At 43.2% G+C, this 23030-nt stretch overlaps 1 protein-coding gene across 1 annotated transcript in view; it reads right to left on the bottom strand.

Moving 5' to 3' along the window:
• Positions 1-5198: 5198 nt before the first annotated feature.
• The window catches only part of dbpa (D site albumin promoter binding protein a), a 30209-nt gene continuing 12377 nt past the window's right edge, over positions 5199-23030 (bottom strand). Inside the window, exons 4-5 of the mRNA XM_076754275.1 lie at positions 11474-11727; positions 5199-9200 (exon numbers count right to left, since the gene is read on the bottom strand). Of these exons, the coding sequence (XP_076610390.1) occupies positions 8985-9200; positions 11474-11727 (470 nt within the window). The 3' untranslated portion in view covers positions 5199-8984. The remainder of the gene's footprint in view (positions 9201-11473; positions 11728-23030) is intronic.

The raw sequence follows: 23030 nt of genomic DNA on the forward strand, positions 1-23030 counted from the left end.
ACTGCACATATTGCACACGTCACTTTATATTTTATATATAACTCATCTGTTTACTTCTTACTTTTACTGCACTGCCACTTACTACCTGTTGCACATGTTTTTATGGTTTCACAGAAATTACTTGCACTTCCTGCACCCTCATACTGTTCATACTGTTCATACTGTTCATACTGTTCATACTTCATGCCACTTGCACTACTTCCATGTATTTATATTTTTTTGGATATTTGACTATTTGCACTCCTGGTTAGATGTTAAACTGCATTTCGTGTCTCTGTGTTGCACTGACGATGACAATAAAGTTGAATCTAATCTAATCTGTCATGTTTTGCCATTGCAAGTTTTCCTGGTTGTCAACTATATATTAATGTCTATATTAATATCATATTATTATTGAATTATCTCTGGACTTTTCTCTCTAAAATATTGTAACTCTGCTAAAGTCATTGTGTTGTTATGAGGAGAAAATAAAGATGTCTTGGGCTAAATAGTCGTAAACAAAGAGTAACGCCAATTAGACTCCCGTTAACGATCACCGCTAACAGTTTGGGAGGTGCTTTAATCAGTTTCATTTGCTATTGAGTTGATTACATAATTACTGCTGACAAAGTACACAAACTGCTCCTGAAAACGAGCCTGTCTTTAATTCAGTTTAATTAGTTGTGTATTAGCTTTGGTGCAAGTTGGTGGTATTGATCTTCTAAAAGAGGCTTCACGTCCAATTTATGCTCTGAATTTAAACAAAAGGGTCTTTCCATTACATAAAAAAAAAAAAAAAAAACTCACTACACACAGTGTGAAGCTCCTATCATGAAGCATTTCCTAGAATTAGAGGGAGGCTGAAAACACACACACACACACACACACGGAGGAGACTAAAGGGATGACAGCAGTGTGTAAAGGAGGCCGGAGAAGACGAGTGTGTGTTCGCTGAAGACAAGTAAACGAGTTTATTAGTGACTTTAACTGATCTTAATCTCCAGATTTGTAATTAAATGTTCTTCGTGGCCTGTTTACGTCTCGTCTTCCCTAAATTTATTTTGATTCTTCTAATGAACTTGTGGAATGAATGTAATGGAGTTCCAGCCTGATAGAGAAGAGTTAATGCAAATAAACCTCATTTAAACTGATCTAACTCACCAGAAAGGATAAAAGGCGCACAGGGGTAAAATGCCTAAACGCTGCTTGTGTGTGTGTGCGTGTGTGTGCGTGTGTGTGTGTGTGCGTGTGTGTGTGTTTGTCTCAGTATGGGAGGTTGGCCATCTGGTTCTCATTGAGAGTGGAGGTGGTACATTGAACTCACCTTTCACCCAATTCTGCTCTGGGTCTGAAGATGACACACACACACACACACACACACACACACACACACACACACACACACACACACACACACACACACGTGTACACACACACGTCAAGTTGCCTGTTCAATTAAGAAATGCAATTCGTTTTTTTTACAACCACTGTTGCCTAATTGAGGGGTCGCAGCAGGGTTGTAACGCCTGAACACAGACAAACACACCTGCCAGCCGATTTCCACATCACTTAATTCTGCAGAATTATATGATTTAATCAAAAAATTAAAAAATGTGAAAGTGGAACTCTATCAGACCAACAAGTTTTCTGCAATTTTACTTCAAAAAGTGACTTCAAACTGTCTCACAATCGCATATCTTGAATTTCTCCTACCTTTTTATTTCAGAGTTTCAGAGAAATTTGGTAATTTTGAATTAGAATTTTTCTGATAAACTGAAGGATGAAGACTTCCTTCATGTCTGGAGAAAATTCTCCTCCTTCTTCAGCTCAATAAACTCTTTAAAAAGCCTCTCGGATCAACTGAAAATGCATCGTCACAAAGCTGATTTTTCTGAGCTCGTCAAACTTTTTAGAGATACGTGGTTCTCACAGGACGGCCACACTGCAAACATGTGATGATCTTATAGAATATGATGCATCGCTGTAGATTAAAGCACCAACAGGATATAAAGGAGTGCAAATGAGCTCAAGCTGAAACATCCACAGCAGTAAAATGCAGCAGACACATGAATGCAGCAGGAACATGAATCCACAAACAGCAGATAGAAAAACACTTTACTGCTACAGGAGGAGTTTTACTTTCATACTTTCAGCACATTTAGCTGATAATACATTTATTTAAGTGAGGTTTTCAAAGCAGGACTTGTTGTATTAGTACTTTCACTGAAGCGAAGAATCTGAATTCTCTCAGCACCTTGAAAGAAACCAACAACTGAAAGATGTTGCTGCATTTCGAGGCCTTGTTCTCTGGGACTCCCTGGTCTGACTGTAAATACATTCAGCAGCAGGGTCACGGGGCCCGGCATCACCTGGCACAGCTCGGCACAGCTCGGCACAGCTCGGCACAGCTCGGCACAGCGTGCCACAGAGCGGCCGATGCTGGCTCGGAGTGCCGGCACCATCTTGGGCAGATGGTCTTCGGCGTGTCGAGGGGGAGCTGGTGACGCAAGCATCACCGAGCAGCTGAAACAACCCACCAGATACAGGTGGTGAGGTGATCCACTCCCACACACACACACACACACACACACACACACACAGACCAGGCTGGTGTGTGTTACATAACTGAGGTTGAGGGGCTTCACTGTCTAATCTGTGCAAAGGACCCACAATTCATAGCAGTCGTCATGGAAACACACACGTTAGGACATGTAACCGTGCAGACACACGTGTTCAGTTAAAGAAAACACACGTAACTTACTGTACATGGAAATGAAGACACGCACACACACGCACACACTCTGTCACTGCAGATCTGATGTGTGAACAGAGAAGCTGTCAGAAGGGTCCGAGTGCCTCCCGATGGTCTGCTGTTGCACTTTCTGTGTGAAGCATTTTATTGTTCAGTGTCTCACACATACCAGCAGAAGAGGACACAGTAACAACATCAGAGAAACTGTAATTGTGAGGTACTTTAAATAATGTGAACACATTTTAAATGATACTTGTAATCAAACAGTAAACGCCTCAGTATGTAACAACAGATCATCTCACTTTGCACTGAGAAAAACTGCATTCACAATTTTATTTACCAGTAGAAACAAGCACGGATGTGAAGTCAGATGTTTCCTGGTTTCTGAAGGATTTACCACCCTGCACCTCATTCCAAGCTGTTTGGAGCCAGGACATCCATCTTTTGGATGGAGCTGAGGCAGGACAAGCATGTGGCAGCCGTGGCAGCTGACTGTGATTGGCTGAGACACCAATCAAGGCAAAACACAGTTGTTAAAGGAAAATATTCTCTTATTGTCAACAAATCCCATGAAAAGATCAAAACCATCGTTGTGTTAGTCCACCTTCCAGACCTAGTCTGCAGCTCCAAACCCAAAACACAACAACAGTTCACACACGAAGCTTCATTTTTTTTTAAAAAAAACCTCACAAATGTCCCAAAACAGCCCGGCACTGTAGTGTTTAACAAACGTTACTCAAACAGGAGGGAATAGGAAATTTGTTGGGGACTATTTTCTGCTATATAAATACATCCATATCAAGTCTTTGTTGGTTTTGGTCTTTTTGTGGGATTTGTTGACAAGAGAAAGCAGCTTCATCTTTACAAGTGCTTCTTCTTTAAGCCCTAATATCTGCTGCAATGCATTTTTTAGGGATTGTTCAGCTGTTGCTTCCAGAAACGTGTCTTGCAGTACCAATTAGAATTGCCAGGAATTAGCAACTAGCAACATAAAAACAACATATCATCATGCAAACCCAAGTTCTGAGCTGGTACACCTCCGGGTGTTGTTGGTGTCATAATAATAAGAGCTTGACGGCTCTGGGTGTCCCTGAAGGATCTCTTCCATCTTCATCTTTGGCTGACAAAAGACGCTGAGGGGCCCGTTAAATCATCAGAACACACACATTTGAGGAAGTGAGAATCTAAATTCTAGTCTTATCATTTTTTTTATTGTTTTACTTGTGTTGTTGATGCTCTTTGTGTGCATCTTTCTGTCATGCTTTCCACAGATCCAGCCTCTAGTGGCCAGGTGCAGGTACTGACATTTTCAGAAGTGAGGTGGTTGGCGCTTGGTTTGTACTTTCAGATCACACAGCAAGACACCAGAAAAGCTCTGTCAGTGAGTAAGGATAAGCCTTTATTGGTGTTTGGAGGGAAAAAAGCCAGACCACATATGCCATCGTCCCTGTGGACAGCGCACAATACTGGTGAGGAGTCGGGGTAGTGTTGCGCTCATGGGACTTGTAGTTCATAACAGTCAGTCACAACATGGAGAAGTTAGCTAAGAGTCCACAAAACTAAGGGAGAAAAAACATGGCTGTGTACATTATTGTCATCATCATTAGTATTGTTGTCAATATTACCCGCAATGCTGTTTTATCATACAGCAGCGATCATTGCCACCACGTGAAAAGCAGGCCTTGTACGCCCACCAGAAAAAGTTGTAACACGCTCAACAACACAGTTACATAGAAAAATAGCACTGTCAAAAAGTTTCTGAAACATCTGTGAAGAGATTGAAAAATCCCAGGTATCAAAAAGAAAAAAAACACATGGCTTTCTTCTTCCATCAACGGATGGAAACAAAAGAAGCTCTGAAACTTTTCTTCCAGGGATTTAAATTCAAAAGTTTGTGTCTCAGGTTTAAACATATTCCCAAAAATAACCAAAAAAGACAAGAAAAAGGAAAATATATATATATATATATATCAAGGATATAACTACAGCTCCCACAATACACCTGGGGTTCACTTCAGTCTCTGTGGATGGTGCCGACAGCAAACAGGCTCATGGGAAACAAGGTGAAAGTTGGGAATCAAAAGGGGACGTACGTGAGAATCAGTTCACATCTTCCCCAGAAGAAAACAAGCTGTTGCATCAAAGGAGTGAAAAGAAAATTTTAAGCGCATCAACAACAAAAGCAACAGCAATTCTAATATTAGCATCTGTGGCTAAAGAGCAGTTAGCTAGAACTTTAGCTTCTTTTTAAAAAAAGGTTTGCTTGACATGTGAAGACAGGACTGCTCTAAATGAACCGTTCACTAAACCCCTCCCCCAAAGAGCGACTGTCCAATGACAGCTGAGCAAACATGACTGACACAGCAGGTCTGCCAAGCTTTGGGTGTCTCAGTGGAGAGGTGACTGTCGTAAAAGCAATAATCTGCATTTTGTAAGTTTGGAGAGTCATATCTTTTTTTTTTTTTTTAATCTTCTTTCCAAAACCGAAAACGTAAAAGTGTAAGGAATGGATTGAACTGCGTGGTTGCCTGCTGGAGCATTAGCAGACATGGCTAGCTAAAAAAGACATAGCCTATTGTTACTGCCAAGGCCAGGAGTTAGCATATCATTAGCTAACTCCATTATTAGGGTCTATTAGAAGCGATGGTAGCACCAGTCTCCAATGCTACTAATGTTATATCAGTTTAAGATGCTGTTAGCCATTAGCAGCTCTATCCTGCTCTATATTGAATCATGTCTCGTAGCTTTGCCAAATTTGTGGATTTGTTCTCATGCTAAGCCTTTCGTTATGTAAAGGAAAAAAAAAAACGTTCAAATATTCACAAACGGCTGCAATTCAAGAAGAATACTGTTCCACTTCCTTTAAGAGACATCTTGTTTTAAAACGAGTCAACTGGAAACAGCATTTTCCTAGGATTTTAGCTTAATTAGCTAGCTAGCTGCGACCTGCGGTAGTTTTCCTCAGCCATTTCTGTATCATTATGCAGCATTATAGTGCATTTGCATAATACAATGCTTGTAGCCACCAAATGCATGTCTAAGACCCTTTTGCAAGTTTCTCATTTTCAGTCTTCAGTTGAGTTTTTAATGTTACAGATCGCGCTGAGTTTATGTTAGTTAGCTAGCTATAGCTAGTATAATCTGCAAGTGAAAGAAGCCATTTCATTTCAATTCATGTACATTTTTCAACTACAGTGTTCGACATGCAAAAGAGCCAAAGAAAGAACAAAACAACGAAAAACAAATGGAATGGTCAAAGTTGTCGTGTTGACATTTATGGTGTGTTGATTGATTCGTGACATCAACTCATGCATTGGATAACATGCAAGAAAACATTCCACCTTAAAGGTTGCTGCCAGTAGCCTTACAGGGGCACGATGAATTGAGTTGTTTTCTCCAGCTTTTCTATAGCTCGCTAACATCAACTAGTAAAGGTGAAAGGGAGCAAAACGTCCTTCATCATTCACTCTTCTGTTGGTTTCTTTATTTATTTGTGATGCATTTGCAGAAAAACAAGACAAACAAAGCAGCCAGTTTGACTCAGACTCAGCCAGCTGTGCTGCATCCGACACCTGCAGGAAATGAAAGCTAGCTTAGCAACGTTTTTTGCCTACACTGAAACTTTTCCTCTGAAAAGGATGTTTTGAATGCAGCTTCATTTGTATTTCATTTACAGCTGACTAATGTGTGTAAACTTACATAACCTACAAAATAAGTCACAACGTAATCATGTGCATACACGTGCATCGGGTACGCCGCAGTACTTAAACAAATAGCACTACACCTCAGTTCATAGTGCACTCAACTCGCACAACGGAGCAGAAGAAGCAGTCTATAGATGGCCTGTAGGCCCCACTTTCTGTTTAACTTACTACTAAATGATCACGTTTATTCTGTAGGCAGACGTGAAGGAGTGATAATAGAGTTACGAGTTAGACAGCGAATAAAGTCTGCCAGCTGGCCTACACCTAAGAAGCTGCTTGTCTGACATATGGACCCATTGTTTTAAGAGTAAGACCTGTCATGGTTTACGTGAAGCTCTCAAACGCGAAGCAGCGACAGTAACTAGTGGAGCGGGGTTTAGCAAACGGTCAGTTGGTCAGAGGAGGAACGTTTGTGTCCCATGGTGAGTTAGTAATAAACCGGGGTACAACAGAAGTATACCAACAAAACCCAACAGCTCTGAAATGCTTTGCAAAACAGGAACACCCCCCGCCCCCCCAAAAAAACAAAGCAAAGGAAACAACAAATTCTCTAATCGAATCAAAGACTTTTTGTGTGTTTTTTTTAATACGTGTATTTAATACCTCAGACAAAAACACCTGAGAAAAAAACTGACAAAATGATTCAGATGGGTTTCTTTGTAATATATTCCATATTACAACTATAATCACATAATTCAAGCATATATCATATACATATATATCTAGTGAGAGAATAGTTTAATATTCAATAGTACAGTTGTATGGTACAGTAGCAGTAGGGTGCATTTCTCGTTTCTCATTGGGTAAAGTTTGAAGGAGAGGTATAGACAAGTGTTTGTGTGTAAATCTATATACGATTTATCGATACAATATGCAACAAAAGAAAGAAGAAATAAACTAAAAAGAAGGAATAAAAGACAAAGAAAGGGTATAGGCAGTTCAGTACTGTGTTTGAGATGGTGGAAGTGGTTTTTGTGTACGTTTGCAGGTGTGTGCCTGTGATTCTTGTCAGTGTTTGTGTGTGTGTGTGTGCGTCAGGTGAAGGATCAGATCAGATCAGCACCATAGAAGTCCATAACAACATCAACAACAACAATAAGGGTTAAAACCTGGGTGAGGACTGTGTGTGTCCGTGTGTGTGTGTTTGTGTGTGTGTCTGCATGCTGAAGGTTTCAGTCACTGGGCAAATCAACCCTAAACCAGTTAGTATTTCATTTTTGCACTTCCTGGACAAATAGAGAGAGAAAGACTGCAACCGAGTCGTGTTATTGTTAACAAATTGTGTGTCTCAGTGTGTGTGTGTGTGTGTGTGTGTGAGCGAGTCGCCAAACTGAGCGCGAACCCGGCAGCGAAACCCTCCACCTTATTCATTTTCAAACATCTGCTGGCGTCCAGCTGCTCTGACGGCTAATTACTTCCTGTTTTGCTCTCTCTCTTTCTCCTTCACCTTCAAAAGTAAAAGCCCTGCGATTATTTCAAAGTCAGACACGGAATCAAATAGAAGATAACGAATCAAGTGCTTGAACGAGCCCACAAAGAAAACAAACGAACACAAAAATTTGCTAAAACTATACAATTTCTGTTTCACCGTCTTCCTCCTAACGCCCTCCATGCCGAAAACAATCGTTACTAAGATACCTGGCCTCGCCTCGCACCGTGTGAAATACCTGATTCAACCGTGATACATTCTCTGTTACGCCTCCAGCTCCATCCAACCAGCTCCGTGAAATCGAAAATAGATTATTTGTTGTTTAGCGATAAACAGCTGGGAGGAAAAGCGCTTCGTGTGGCCCAGTGACTGTCCAGCTAACAGCCCCTCCCCGCCCCATATATAAAATATACAAAAGATTATCTCCAAAATCCTCCTCCTGACTATCTCTGCTAATAGAAAAATATACAATAATCCTATGTCAAAATCTCTTTGCGTTATGGACGAAAACCCTGCACCCCTTCCTCCTCCTCCTCCTCCTCCTCTTTGCTGGACTAGTCTTGCCTTCCTGCCCAGTTCAAAAATATACATGTTTTTTGTCCTATTTATAGAAAAAAATTACACATCTGACCTCTCCTGGCTTGAATCCGTGCCTTGAGCTTAAAAAGTGAGATTTCACTGGCATAATGTGAATTCAACACCCTGTTTGAACTGGCTGGAGCAGCGGCCGGAACGCACTACCTGCAAAAACGCCGTGCGACACCGGCCGTAAGCACAGCACCGAGGGCGACGGGAGCTGCCGAGGTAACACGGGGTGATACAGTACGTTGCGTGGATTCAACGAAGCAGCATGTACAAAGAGAGTCAAACTGGAAAACAAAAAAAAAAAAATGGCGTCGCTGTGCTTTCCTGTCGTGACATCTGAAGCACAGCGCGCTCGCTAACACGCGCTTTCGTGTTTGCGCCCGGTGTCACACAGCGCTTACTGCAGATCTACGTCGGCCTTCCCCCTCGCCACTTCAACTAAAGTGCTGCTGTTGTTGGGTTGCCTTGTACCCTTTTCTCGTTCCCTCCTCCCCTCCCGCCCCTTCCTCCTTCATCTTCTTCCTCCTCCTTCGCCTCACAAGTCTCCGTGTCGACTCTCGTACTTGTTGATGATGTTCCTGCAGCGGCCCAGCTCTTTCCGCATGTCGGCCACCTCCTGGCGAAGGGCGGCGTTCTCCCGCTCCAGGAAGGCGGCACGCACCGAGATCTGGTTCTCCTTCAGCCGCCTGGCGTCCCGCGAGCGCTTCGCCGCCTCGTTGTTCTTGACGCGCCGGCTCCAGTACTTCTCATCCTGTCATCCGCGGCAGTGTGGTATGTTGGGGTGTGTGGGGAGGAAAGAGGGGAGAGGAGAGAAAAAAAAGGGAGAGAGCGGAATGAGAAGGGTCAGTTATGTGGTGAGAGAGGAAGGATGGAAGGAAAGGAATGAGGGAAGGAGGAAAGGTGGCAACAGCTCAATAGTTGGAACTACAGAACACGAAAACCACGACAGTGAACTGGCCTGAAAGAGCCACTGAACAAAAAGACAAAACAACATCATTTTATACCACAGCCATGGAAAATACTCATTTCTGATTGGCTAGCAGAGATGCAAAGAGCGGGAGAACCTATGTTAATCTACCATGCTAACACATTATACCAAGATGGTTAGCCCCAAAGCTAATTTTGTAGTCACACCAAATGTAGCCAGATGAGCTATTTCCTTCATGTTCCATCTGTAGCTGTTTGTTAGCCGCTTAAACACAAAATGCGTAGCTAGCATTAATTATCTTAATGCTAATATAGATTCTATTTAGATTCATCGCTAGCGATAATGCTTCTGTAGCCAAAAGATTTGTTTTTTTCAGGAGACATTGTTGCTGCCAGTTGCTTACGTTGCTCACAAATACAGTGAAGTGTGACATGGTTAAAGAGCTAACCGCGCTAGCAGCAAACACAAACAAGAACAGAAGCATTTGCCTTATTTTTGTTCCTTGTGTTTCCCTTTGTTTTCCCCTGTCCCTTTGTGTGAGTCCTCTCCTTGTGTCTATCTTTGTGTGTTTCAGGCTCCTCCTCATGGCTCACCTACACCTGAACCTCGTGCCAATCAGCCACCACAGCTGCAGCTCGTCCACGAATCACCAGCCAGGATGAAAACCTGGTTCTCCTCAAAAGTTTGGTAACACGTCTCTTTAGCTCATCTAGTGCTTTGTTCTTTGCTGACTGACCTCACCTGCCTGCCTAAATCTGAACATTTCTACTGATGTTTTGGTGCTTTTTTCCACCATAAACATGAGTCAACGCTACAATTTATTGTTATTTCATCATCATGCGACCTCTTTTTGCCTGTAGTTGGTGGCCTTGCTATAAGAGCAATAATATGCTCCAAGATATTCTCATGTCGACTATAAGACTCATCAGTTATGCTCTTATTTTGGAACACCTGCTCATGTTTTATTGCTTTAAGTACATGTTAGCTGTCAACAATGTTAAAGCTCACAAACAGACAAGTTAAAGGAAAGACAGCAGGACTTTCCAGCAGTCAAATGGTCTGTATGTGTATCAAGCCTGTGATGCTTAAACTTGGCTTAACATACAATAACTTCCATTGTGCAACATCTAGGATGGGACTGCAAGGTGAGACTGAGGATAACAAGGACTCACGTGAAAACACTATTAATAAGTCTTGGTTCTTAATGGAGCTTGCTGTGCTCAGCTGCTCAGATGAATGAATAAATACTCGGCACTGCAGACATAAACACCCTGCAGCCTCTCACAAGTCTGCAACTTGGTTTTCTGGGGCATGAAAGAAATTTGCTGGCAGATGAGGGTCTCATGAGGGGAAGGCTGGGAACCGCTGAGATTGTTGTTCTGAACTTTTGGACCTCGAGCGCAAAACAGAGGTCCAAACTGAAAGTAAAACCTTGTTCAAGATCTCTATCTGAAAGATTTATGCCTGTGAAACCACGACAAGCCCAAACGGTTCATAGTGTTTCCACAGAGAGCGTTTCACGGCATCTGTTTACATCTGGCAAAGTTAACATCAGTCCACCGTTAAACTCATCAGAAAAGTCATTACACTCTTACACTAATCTCAAAGCACCGATCATCGCTTTGGTATTAAATCTTTGACTCTGATATCTCAATTATGAGGAGCTGCGGCACAATCTGAAACCAAAACCTGCGTGCAAGTGATTTATAAAACTGGCTGCAACTGAGCGCAACAAGATGAGCGTCTTCATCTCTCCATGAATTACAAACGCCTCAGGAGCTGCAGCTGCTCTGCGCTGAATGATGAAAAGCCATTGATTAGATCCCGCTGTGCATTAAACTGAAAATACTCAAAATATTTTAGGGCTCTCATCAATACGAGTGAGCATCAGATTTTAAATTTTTAATAATATCCACATGAGGCTGCGTTCGCCTTCAGCAAACCATAAATCCTGCAAAATCGCAGAAAAGCGAACCTGTTTAATTACTGGGTGGCTGGTTTGCAGTTTGCATGGTTGTATTTTGGTAAAATAAATCACATGAAACTAGTCAGACTCTGATGTACAGGAAAGCAAAGACTTGTGGGAGATGTAGTACCTTCTGCTCATTGGGGACCAGCATTTTGCGCGCCTTCTTGATCATCGGCTGCGGTTTCAGCTCCTCCTCGGAAAAGCGGTGCCGCCGCGGGTCAAACGCCTCCTGGCCCGGCACGCTGGACAGAGCCAGGTCCGCCGGGTCGGGGTCAAAGTTCACCATGATGTCGCTGCTGCCGTTGGCCCCCGCCGGAGGTCCAGGAGGTCCGGGAGGGCAAGTAGAAGAGGGTGAGGGGTCCTGAGGCACCGCCTGACCACCTGGGAGGGATGAAGAGAGAGAGGATGACTCAGTTTGAAACACACAAAGTGATTCTCAGATGTTCCACAACCTTCAGTTTTTACCAAATCAGTCTGATCTGGTTTGGTGATTAGACATTTAGCTTGATACCAGTTCAGCTAACTATCGCTGTTTGGTTGTACTGAAGCAGCAACGAAGTGCCCGAAGCTTAAGCTCTTCTGGAGGCCAAGAGAACTTTACATTGAAGTGAAGGAGGGACGGAGCCTGGACACAAGCCTGCTGCAATGTTTTACAACTGTGAGTCCAGAAAGGTCCCTCTAAAGTGCATCTTCATGTAAAAGCTACAAACGTCAATGCTTTTACACTGTGTCTGTAAGCAGACAAGCTGATGTACATCCAGCGGAAGGCAGCATATTAAGATAAACATGAGTTGCTTGTTAAATTAAACCCCGACTATGCAGAGTTCAGCAGCTGGGGCAGAACGAGCTCTTCTTTAACCTGCAGGCTGTTGTGCTCGTTAACAAACCCATAAAGCAGCTGTCTGACTCTTGTTTTTCCTGCGCCACCATAACTTATATTTGGAAACATGATGAGAATTTAGAAAAATGGAACAACCCTGGTGAGACATATTGCTGCTCACAGGTCGAGTTCACAGAGCAGATTACTGTGATTGTGTTGTCTGGAGCAGGAGCTGCATGAAGGAGCTTTAAGTTACTGTGGATGTATTTAAGTGGAGTAAAGCTGCTTTGAACTTGAACTCTGCTCTCTCCATGCAGGCTGCTTTAGAGGTTGGGCTTGACTGCTGGTTATTTGTGTATACGTTTCCCGTGACGTATGATCTGCTCGATGGTCCGTGCAGATGCAAAAACACAGAGTCAGCAGGACTGGCTTTAATTACTCGTTTAGGTGTCTCATCACCATCTACTTCCATCTGCAGATTAGAGCCCATCTGCCCTCGCTGAGGACGGTCACATGTCAGAGAGCGGCGGCCGAGCTAAACGCTAACATGCTAAAGATGATGAGGATCTGATGATGTGGGACTTGATCTTGTAAAAAAAAAAAAAAAAAATCTCAAATATTTATTGATTTAAGCTACTGAAGCTAATTACTTTAAAATACTTCTGTCTAGTGATTACAGGCAGACTGACACTGAACGCTGAACCCAGTGGACGTCAGGTCCAGATTTAACTTAACGTTTGTTATTCACACGTCATGTTTAAATGCACCTGTGGTCATACCTTGTCTAATATTATTATTTACATTAGGTGTAGTAAAAGCAGCATTTCTTTTTATTTTAGGGCACGAAAAGAACCTGATTTAGATCAATTCTATGACGGCACATGCAAAGAAAAGCTATAAAAATTAAAAACACAGCTGCTGACAGACACCTTCTCTGTTTTTGGTGTCCAGGTCAAAGCCTGTCGTGGGATGAGGGTTTGGTATTGAACTCATCCGCAGGCCGCTGGCTGCAGAGTCACATGTGCTGCACACTCTCGCTAAGACTGACCCACTGAGATGAGTTGACTATAAAGAGGATTACTCTATAGACAGCGGACATTGTGTTCAAATTGAACTCAAAATGGGGGAGGGGGGGTGTGAGCATGTCTGTCTCTCCATGAACTCCACTCAGTTCTTCTTTCTTCTTTGTTTCTTGCATGTTTAATGAGATGTGAGCTCTGTAAGGCTTCATATTCTTAAATCTCTTCAAACAAACAGCATCTTCTGCAGCTGGCAGCAGTGACACAGATCCACCACCAGGTGGCGGGATCGAGCCAGAAACGTGGAGCAGGGCAGCAGGTTCACATGATGCTGGATTTACAAGAGGCAGCAAAGATCAGGCTTGTGTTTAACCCCTTATGGTGCCTCATGCGGGAAAATCAGCTCGTACCACTGAATACAGAAACAGAACGATCACATCTGAAGCACAGCAAGGAAATTAGAGAAATCTGACCAGAGATCAGATCTTATGCCCGTTTACATTTAATAATGCTCAAATGAAAGACAACAGATTGTGTTAGAGCTGGTTTTTTTTATCCCCAGTTGGACTCCAGCAGGTTTTACTGGTGCTATAAACCAATGCTGCGGAAATAAAATGAAATAAACATCACAGCACCAGGAAGTAAAAAAGAAAACATGATGTTGTGATGCAACATTAAGTTTAGCTTCGAGCCGCATCAGTTCAAGTTATTCCTGAATGCTGCTCGTAAATTGTGCAGCAGTGAATGTAAAAGTCCCCTGGATGCTTTTACCCTCAAGCTATTCTGCATTAGTGCTGCTTTTCTTTCCTGAATGCAACACTATGGAGCCATGAACAGCGGCTCTATTTTCAGTCATATCTCCACACAAGCTCAGACGTTCTCGTTCAATTTCCATTTCTGATGCCTGGAAAAAAATCGACAAAACTTGATTTTTTCCAAACGTTTCCTCTCTGGAATACAAGTGTTAGTTGAGCAATCATCCAGTACCAGTCTGAACTCTGTTGTGGCAGCATTTGTAAGACGCTTTTTTGGAGCTCCGGGCTCTGAGCCACAGATTATAAATAACTGCCGAGCTGGTGACCAATACCGGCTGAAACAGTAGTGGAAAGATTTCAGATACTTGAGCAAATGAAACATGTTTACAGACCATAATTTGACTTGTAAGTTATTTTTACCGGCAACGATGAAAGGAACTGATGTTGGCTTTTTGACAAATGCTTCCAAAATCCCTCTCGTTCATGACGGATTCTGAAAGATTCAGCATGAGTGACGTAATTTAATTTTAATTTTTCCAGCATCAAATCACAGAAGCTGAAGAATGCCCTCAGGCAGGCGGGACTCGGAGCAGCCGGAGCGTTTTGTAAACTTGGAAATGTCACTCAGAGCAGCATGACTGACACCGATTTCCTACTCGAGTGCTGCTGCGAGCTGCCAGTCATTTCATTATGCACGTCAACCGCAATACCAGAGCCAAACCCTCCACAGGCCCTGCAAGGTCCGACTGACGCTCTGAAGCAGGCGAGGGGTGAAGCATTTGAGGGGAAGTCGGTGGTTGAAATACCCCAGAGTTCCCCCTGAAATCCAGCTGAAAACACTTGACTGCACAGTGAGCGTGCAGCGTTAGCACAACAGTGTGGAACTGAGTGAATGGAGGGTTTAGAGTTCAAACTCGTGTCAAACTGAGATAAAATCTCATGATTGTGTTTACATTAAATCCTAAAAAGTGGGAGAGAAAAAGAGCTTGACTCCTCAGTGATTTTGATCTGCTTATGAAAGTCCTCAACAAGCTAAAGAAACTGATGCTCACCGACACTTTGACACAATTTGTACATTTTTCTTTTTGAGAAACCACATAAAGTCAGATCTATATTCCCTGCTTCTATCCACCCCCAGCTCAGAGCTTGGATTTACAGAAGCTCCAGTGTGCCATGAATGCACCATCCTGCTGTACAGTTATTATCCTTTATAGTCGGTTTTACTTTGGTCCAAGCCAGAGTGGAAAAGTTGACTTTTTGTGTGCATTTGGTTATTTTGGGCTCCCACTTGCAATCAAACCAGAGCTTGTAAACAAAAGTCACATGGACTCACAAATACAGCGGCTCGATGATTGGCCGGTCTTGGCGACCTGTCGCCCTGCAGAGGCTGACGTTGTGGCAGAAGAGTCAAAAGCTGATTCCTCTTCTAAACGGCTCCAAACACTCACGGGATGTTGCTCTTACTGGTCAGCTACCGAGCTAGCTGCTAGCTGCCGGTGAGCACAGTGGAGCAGACGTGTCCCTCAGGAGTTGGTAGAGACCAAAAACAGAGTTAAAAGGAGAGCTGCGATGCTGAGCTGATACGTCAGTGTTATGCTGGCAGCTTGTTAACGTTGCCCCCAAGTGGCCAGAAATATCTGATAATGCAGCTTTAAGGCCTTTGCCAAGCAACACGTGCTCATTTCCAACGTTGCCACTGTGAGGATTTGCTGCTTTTCTCTCTTTACATAATCATAAATTTGGATTTTTGGACTGATGGTTGGATGTTTGCGTTTGCATTTTATGGATCAAACCACCAAAGGACTTCAAAATAAAGTTGCTGATGGGATAAAAGATGGCACACTACGTACAAACTGTGCACGTTTATCCATAAAACCATCATGAATCTCCCATAATGCAATGTTCCATATATCCCTCTTTATCCGTCTATACATCCTCTGGTCCATCTGTTCGTCCGCGAAGCAGCGACTCCATCAGATGACGGTTTGATCTGACTCTCTGGCAGCTGGACGGGGCTGATCCTGGATAAGTCTGTCCAAAGCCCCGTCCTAATAACAACCATTTTGGGCAAAAAGTTGAGACTGATCCAAGAGCACGGCTCCCGCTGCTGCCGGGTAAACAGCCGCCAAGCGCGGCTTCGCCTGGCTTCATTTCCTGTCTGTGAGCGGGAGCCATTTGGACGAAGCAGCCGCTGACTCTCAGATTCACTCGCTGCTTCCATTAATTTAGTTGAGATTATGTGTTTTTCTCTTTCCGCCTGTCGCTCTGCCTGTCCATCTCTGCTTCTCCCTGTCTCTCTGTCCATCAGGTTACAGTGAGTCTGCAAATTCATCTGAAAGCCTTTTTGTATATAATGTTGGATTAAAGCAACTAATACTCAAATTTCTGCTGGAATGATATTTAACTTTGACCGTTTTGGCGCCAAAAACATCTCACTAAACCCAGTGTTTCCACCAGAACTGCAGCACTTAACTTCCTCCATTAAAACTTTGTCGTCCTCAAGACTTTTCAAGGTCTTTGAAGGTCTCGTTTGGTGAAATTCAAGGACTGCAAAGTTTAGAATTAGAGCCTTCATTTCTTATTCATATTCTTGTCAAGAATTCCTGGTTGAAATGCTTCATTTTTAAACGGCTGCTGTATCATCTAAAATCTCCATCACAGGATTCGCCTGAGGATGTGAAGAGTTGATCCTCAGTTGGAGTGAGCGGAGGCATACTGATGAAGCTGGGTGGTACGGGAACTTTAAAGCCTCGAGAACTTTTCCCGTCCTCTTTCGGAAACTTTTTTTAACGTCTTTTCAAGGTCCAACAGTTTGATAGAAGAAAACCGGAAAGCGAGGGAATAGTTTGGGTTCGGTTTGCGTCCTTCTCAATCAAACAGCTTCTCTCTGGAGCCGCCATTTTGCTCCAGCGTTCACAAAGCATGCAGGGAGGAATCGGCTGCAGTGGGCTGAGACGCCCACGGAGGCAGAAAATAGACAGGTTGAGGTTTGAGAGTCAGGTGAGCAACTCTTCCTCTTGACTAATCGCTCGCTTGATCGAACGATGCTTTCACTTGATCCGCCTACACACAAAACCAACAAACTCACTGCGGCTTTCTGGGGGTCGCACAGAGGCATTGTGGGAAATGTAGGAACCCGAAAACTTAAGTGGGAGTGGGCGAAGCAGGTGAAACGGAAGTAATTATAGCATGAAAGGCTCCAAATATAGACTGAACTTCAGACTCCTCCTCATCATCATCATCATCATCATCATCATCATCATCATCATCATCATCCTCATCCTCCAGCTCTGCAGCTTTTCCTTTTAAATCCACTGAAACCTTTTCCTGTTTCAGTGGGTTCTGATTTAATAAAGGGAAACAATGCAATTAGTAGGACAATGGTAATTATGCTAATTATACCAGGACAGCGCTAACACTTAACTTCTGTTATAATTATTGTAATTGAGAAGATTTTTGTGTATTTGTACTTTTTGTTGGGTTTTAAAGTCCATTTCTTTCACCGAGTGAGTTTTCATCAATTTTTACTACATTGAAGCTGCAATTTCTGACTCAGTAGCTTTGAATCTGAAGGTCTTTGTCTCGTGCTTCACTGTGACAGCACATTTCAGTTTGTGACAGTTATAATAACTTTTTACTTCCCTGCTCAAGAAGACACGTTACCGTTAAATTTAGGACTGCCAATTGGATGTTTTCCTTAACTTTCAAATATAGAACACAACAGTGCAACAATGGCAGAACAAACACGATGACACACTGTAACATTTAGTCATCAAACGCAGCATAATGGGCACCGTTACATGATGGCTGGTGTCATCTGACTTCAATGTTGAATTGTGGGAAAACAGATTGACTCACGCTCTGCTTAGTGCAATCAGCTCTGAAGAGTCTGAGGAGGAATATTTCACACAAATATTCAAATATCACAAAAACTAAAGGGCCCAGCATCAGTAGTAGTAGTAGTAGTACTAACAGTGCTAACAACGCTAACAGTAATGGGAGCTATCAGCAAATAGCAAGACCAGCAGTTCTGGTAACAGCAGCAGTAGCAGTACACTAAATTTATTAGTATTACTACTAATGGTGGTCTCATGGTACAATCATACAGTTGCAGTAATAACAGTAGCACTTACAGTACTATTAATCACAAGAGCAGTAACAGTACTGCAGTAGTTGCAGTAGTAGCACTGACAGCAGTATTAGTGAGTAGCACTAGTAGTTGTGGTTGGCATAGTATTGTATTAACAGTACTAGATCTACTGCTGTTAGTACTTTTAGTCGCAGTAGCACTAACAGCACTAATAGTAGAAGTGGTAGTAGTATATCAGTACCCTCAACAGTAGTAGTAGTAGTAGCCTTGGCAGTGGTATGAACAGCAGGAGTAGTAGTACTAGCAGTAGTACCAGTAACAGTGGTACTGATGGTGGTTGTTGCAGCTAATACTGCAAATCCTATTAGTACTTTCATTACTGTTAGTAATTACTGTAGCAGTGATAACAGTACTAATAGCAGTGGTAGTAGAATTAGCAGTTGTACGAGATCAATTAGTAGTCTTGACAGTAGTCCCAACAGTAGCAGTACTAGCATTGGTAGCAGGAGTAATAGCATTTAAAGCAGTAGTAGTAGTACTTGTGGTAAGCATGCTGGCAGTGCAGTACTTTCAGCAGCAGGACAGAGAGAAGTAAAAGAAGAATCAGTACTATTTGTAGTCTCAACAGCTGTATTAACAGCAGTACAAGCAGTTTTAGTCAAACTAAAAGCAGCAGTGGGAGTACGAAGTGTACAATCAGTAATCATAGTACTGACACTGCAAATAGAAGTAGTAGTAATCTTTGTATTTTGGTACATAAATGAAAAAATAAGTACTGCAAAATTCAAGATTCACTGATTTAAACAGACAATAAAATACGTGTAAATATCTGTCGAGGATTCAGTGTGCAGTACTGATGTGCTGCGTTCACGGTCAGGATGAGTTCCACTAGTCAGTATTATGTAAGAGCAGCAGTAGTAGTCTCAGTATTAGTACTACCATCAGCAGTAGTAATCAGATAAAGAGTCAGAGCAGCGTTTCATTTCCTGTACAGTTTGTTTCTGTCCTCTGAGTGGACGACACGGGGATGAACTGTGAGCTCTGCCAGCAGCTGTTTGTGCCAGACAGAAAAAACACCGAGTGGAAATACAATACAGACGTGGAATGTGATGTAGGAAGTGTGTTACATAAAGACGGCTCCCCTCCCTGTAACGTAAACACGGCCGTGACTCTGCTGCCATGTTTGGCTTCTTCCTCTCTATCTTAAACACATCCGATCCTTCCTTCACAACAGCAGCGAGTATTTGGCCAACTGTGAGCTTTTCCTTCAATTATATGAGCAAACAACAATCCGGAGGAAACGCTGGCCGCGACGCGTTTCATCCACACTCCCTCAGGGCTGTGGCCAGCGCTGACTTTCAGTATTGATTGATCTGTCGATTAGGCTTTTCATTGATCTGTGTGCTTTCACAGAGTCCAAAATGGCATTTTCAGGTAGCTTGTTTTGTCCTACAAACAGTCAAAAATGCAAAACTATTGAATTCTGTCAATATATTGATGTGAAACAGAAACATATGAACAAACGTTTAAACTTTAAACCGAAATAGTTGATTCATTTCCAGTTTTAGAGCCGTACTCACTTATAGGCATGCAAGAATACACACACCTGATTTTTTAAATAGCTTTAATTGTTTATGTAATTGTCATCATATATTTTATTTATAGTTTTAGAAGTAAGTTAATTAGTGTTGAATAAAAATATCTTTTCTTAAAGTCTTTTTGCCACAAGCGGTTTTAATTCTGCTCACGTGATCGTTTCAGATTATTTTTATCTCACTTTGCAGCATCTGTAACATCTGGTTTTAGTCTCACTGAGAGACACACATGCACGTCCACGCACACACCGCACACCCAGGCAGGCTTGGACTCGCCTCTACACACACACACACACAGTCAGGCACGTGCACCTTCACATGAGTGTGCAAGAACACCAGTGAAAACACACACACACACACACACACCAGAAACAATTCAGTCCAGGTGACACACCCCGGGAGTCTTGTTCCTAATGTCAACACAGTGACTGGGAGTTATGTCACCGCGGCGTGGAGATAGCAGTGACCTCCTCCCTCTTTCTGAATCGCTGCTCGCGTTCTGCCAGTGGTCAGATCACATTATGGAACCTGGTCACATGACATGACCAGACATGTAAGAAGACCCCGACACCGTGTGAGACTTCACAGGTTTCCTGCATCAGGACTTTAATATTTACTTCATTTTGTTAGTTCTTGAGGCTTTAAGTCTTATTTAACGTAGACTCACTGTAGTCTACGTATGCACTGCATGTGCCGCTGCGCTCTTCCCAAAAAAGGCTCAAAATCTCATCAGGACGTCCCGACTTGTGACTGAACACAGACTTTCCGACAAAAAACGATAAATTCAAACAGAAGGTCTGGCTCGGGGACGCCTTTGGCCTGCTCTCAGAGAGCCTGTCCTCACCAGAAAAACAACAGCACTGAACGATTGTTCAGATGCCTGAAACGGCAAAATGTTCACGTGTTTATGTCTGACGAACGACAAACGACGTGACGGCGCCGCAAAACCTCTACAGGAGGAAGTCAAAGCGTCTGACCACCGTTCAAACCCCGTCTCCTGCCAACCATAACCAGGTGTTCAGGCTGAAAATGGCACTACGAGGAGACTCCTAGTGGGCTGCTGCTCTGGATACTGGTGAGAGGATGACCAGTCCAGGAAGGCCAGTTTGAGCTACAAATCCCTGAGTCTGAAGAGTGTTCAGCTGACAAAACACTGCACATTACAAAGCCATCAGGTGTGTGCATGCACGTGTTTGATTGGCCAAGATACGACACACTGCGATGCAGCAATAATTAAGCCAGCTTCAGCTTTTTCTTCTGCAGTCAACACAGTAATAAACGGCCGTAGCACACACTTGATGCGTGATGCGGACAGTAGCCGGAGAACAGTAGCTGGGTTGTTATGATAAAAATAGCTTTTCTTTTGAAGAGCTTAAGCACATTGCTGCTGGGGAAAAGGACAGTGGCGTTCCTGCAAGTTGATGCGCCGCCGGTCTATCATGCTCTTAACTGCAAAGGTGGCAGATCAAAACAATAAAGGTCACATTACTCAGTTTTTAAAGGTCATATGCATTTTGGAAGGTCCTGACAAATGATGTAGCAGTGATGACAAAGCATCAGATTAAAACACACGAGAGGCACGAGGAAGGCAAAGACACCAGGGTGAATAGCTGTGGATCTGGGGTGGGGTCCCCAGAGAACGCTCATGCACACGGTCCAGACGTTTACGCTAAGGCCCTGCAGTGTCGATCCGTCGGTGGATCAGCAGCAAAAACAAATATATTCACATTTATCTTGAAACACCTGCTGTACAAGAATGCTCACATTAGCATGCTAACATGCTCAAAATGATAATGCTAGCATGATTAGCGGATAGAATCTTTCACTGTATTAGTTTAGCATGTTAGCAGGCTAGTGCTAATTAGCGCTAAACAGAAAGCAGGCTGCAGCTAGTAGGTGTTAGGATTCGTCCTCTGGGAACGTTGAACACTCATGAAAAATGCCCAAGAGGCAAAGCTGAACTCCTCATTTTGTGCTTTAGTTTGTGGGACTTGTTGAATTCAGGACCTGGGTTATTTCTGGTTAGTTTATACGCATTCTGTGGCAGATTAGGAACTGGTAAATATGTGAATTCGTACAGTTCATAGACAGTAATGAGGAGTATTCTGTCTTCTCTCTACGTATGCTGCTACACGACGATCTGCTTTAAAATTCAATTAAAATTCTCCGTCCTCTTCCTCAAGCTCTTTCTCTTCTGCTTCGTCCTCGGTGTTTATTCTCTCTGTAATCTGTTTCCCCTCTCTCTCTCTTTATCTCCCTCCTCCCTCCTCCCTCCCTCCCTTCCCTCCCTCCCTCCCCTCTCTCTCTCTCTCTCACGCTGGCTCTCTCGCTCCGGTGCTTTCTGCAGCGGCACGTGACGTGGCGGCCGCACATGGCCCGAGCGTGTGAGAGACGGAGAGGGAGAGAGACGTTTCAAAACATGCAAAGCGAGCGCTGCTCTCTCGCCCCCCCCTCGGCTCTGTGCAGTGTTACAGAGTGCAGAGTCAGTGTCTGCTTTAACCCTTCCCTCCCCGGGATTAATCACAGTCCTGCACAGGCCTGGCATTATCCTGCACACTCCTCCTTTAAAGACACAGCAAGTCATTTGGCTCAGTGTTTAATCAATGTGCTGCCACATCTGACTAAATTCCTCTTTTGTGCATTGGAATTAAACTCTTACTGTATATCTCAGCTCACTGGTGGATGGTTCTTGGAGGGTTTATCTGGGATTCTTCTAGTCTAGACGCTGGTATTTTGGTTGTTTGAGGTGAAGCAGCTCTGTGGTTGAAGGAGAATACAGCTCAGCTGGGGAAGTCATTTATGTTGTTCCTAAAGCCAAGGGCAGGCTAATCAGTGCTCAGATGTTTGTCTGCAGGAGAAAGTGAACACACTGATATGGGCTGTGGTAGCTGGACTGCTGAGCTTTTCTGTGTAAGTACAGGGGCGATGGATGTCGGAGAGGGAACGAGTATAAAGGACCCTCAGCTGAGGAGGGCCTGCAAAAATACTAGAATGAATTCTTTGTTTTCACTGCTGAAACATAATGCATAATGCAAAACATATCAAATCTTGTGGACTTCTTGGCGCTCGACATGGTCCAGAACTTTGTGCTACGCGTCTCTAACTGCATACGCCTGCAAATGTAAACAGCTAACAGCTAGCTGCTGTACTGCAATGCTCAAATTAGCATGCTAACATGCTCACGATGATAATGCTCGCATGTGGATGTTTAGCAGGTATAACCTTTATCATGATCAGCATGTTAGTTTAGCATGTTAGCATGCTAACAATAGCTAATTAGTACTGAACGGAAAGTTTGCTACAGCTACCAAAGTCATGAGGATTCGTCCTCTGGGAACCTTGAATGTCTGTACGAAATTTCTTGGTAGTTCAACTCAAAGCTGTTGAGATATTTCGGTCTGGACC

This window comes from Chaetodon auriga, chromosome 17 (assembly GCF_051107435.1).
Source record: "Chaetodon auriga isolate fChaAug3 chromosome 17, fChaAug3.hap1, whole genome shotgun sequence".
Classification (NCBI taxonomy): domain Eukaryota; kingdom Metazoa; phylum Chordata; class Actinopteri; order Chaetodontiformes; family Chaetodontidae; genus Chaetodon; species Chaetodon auriga.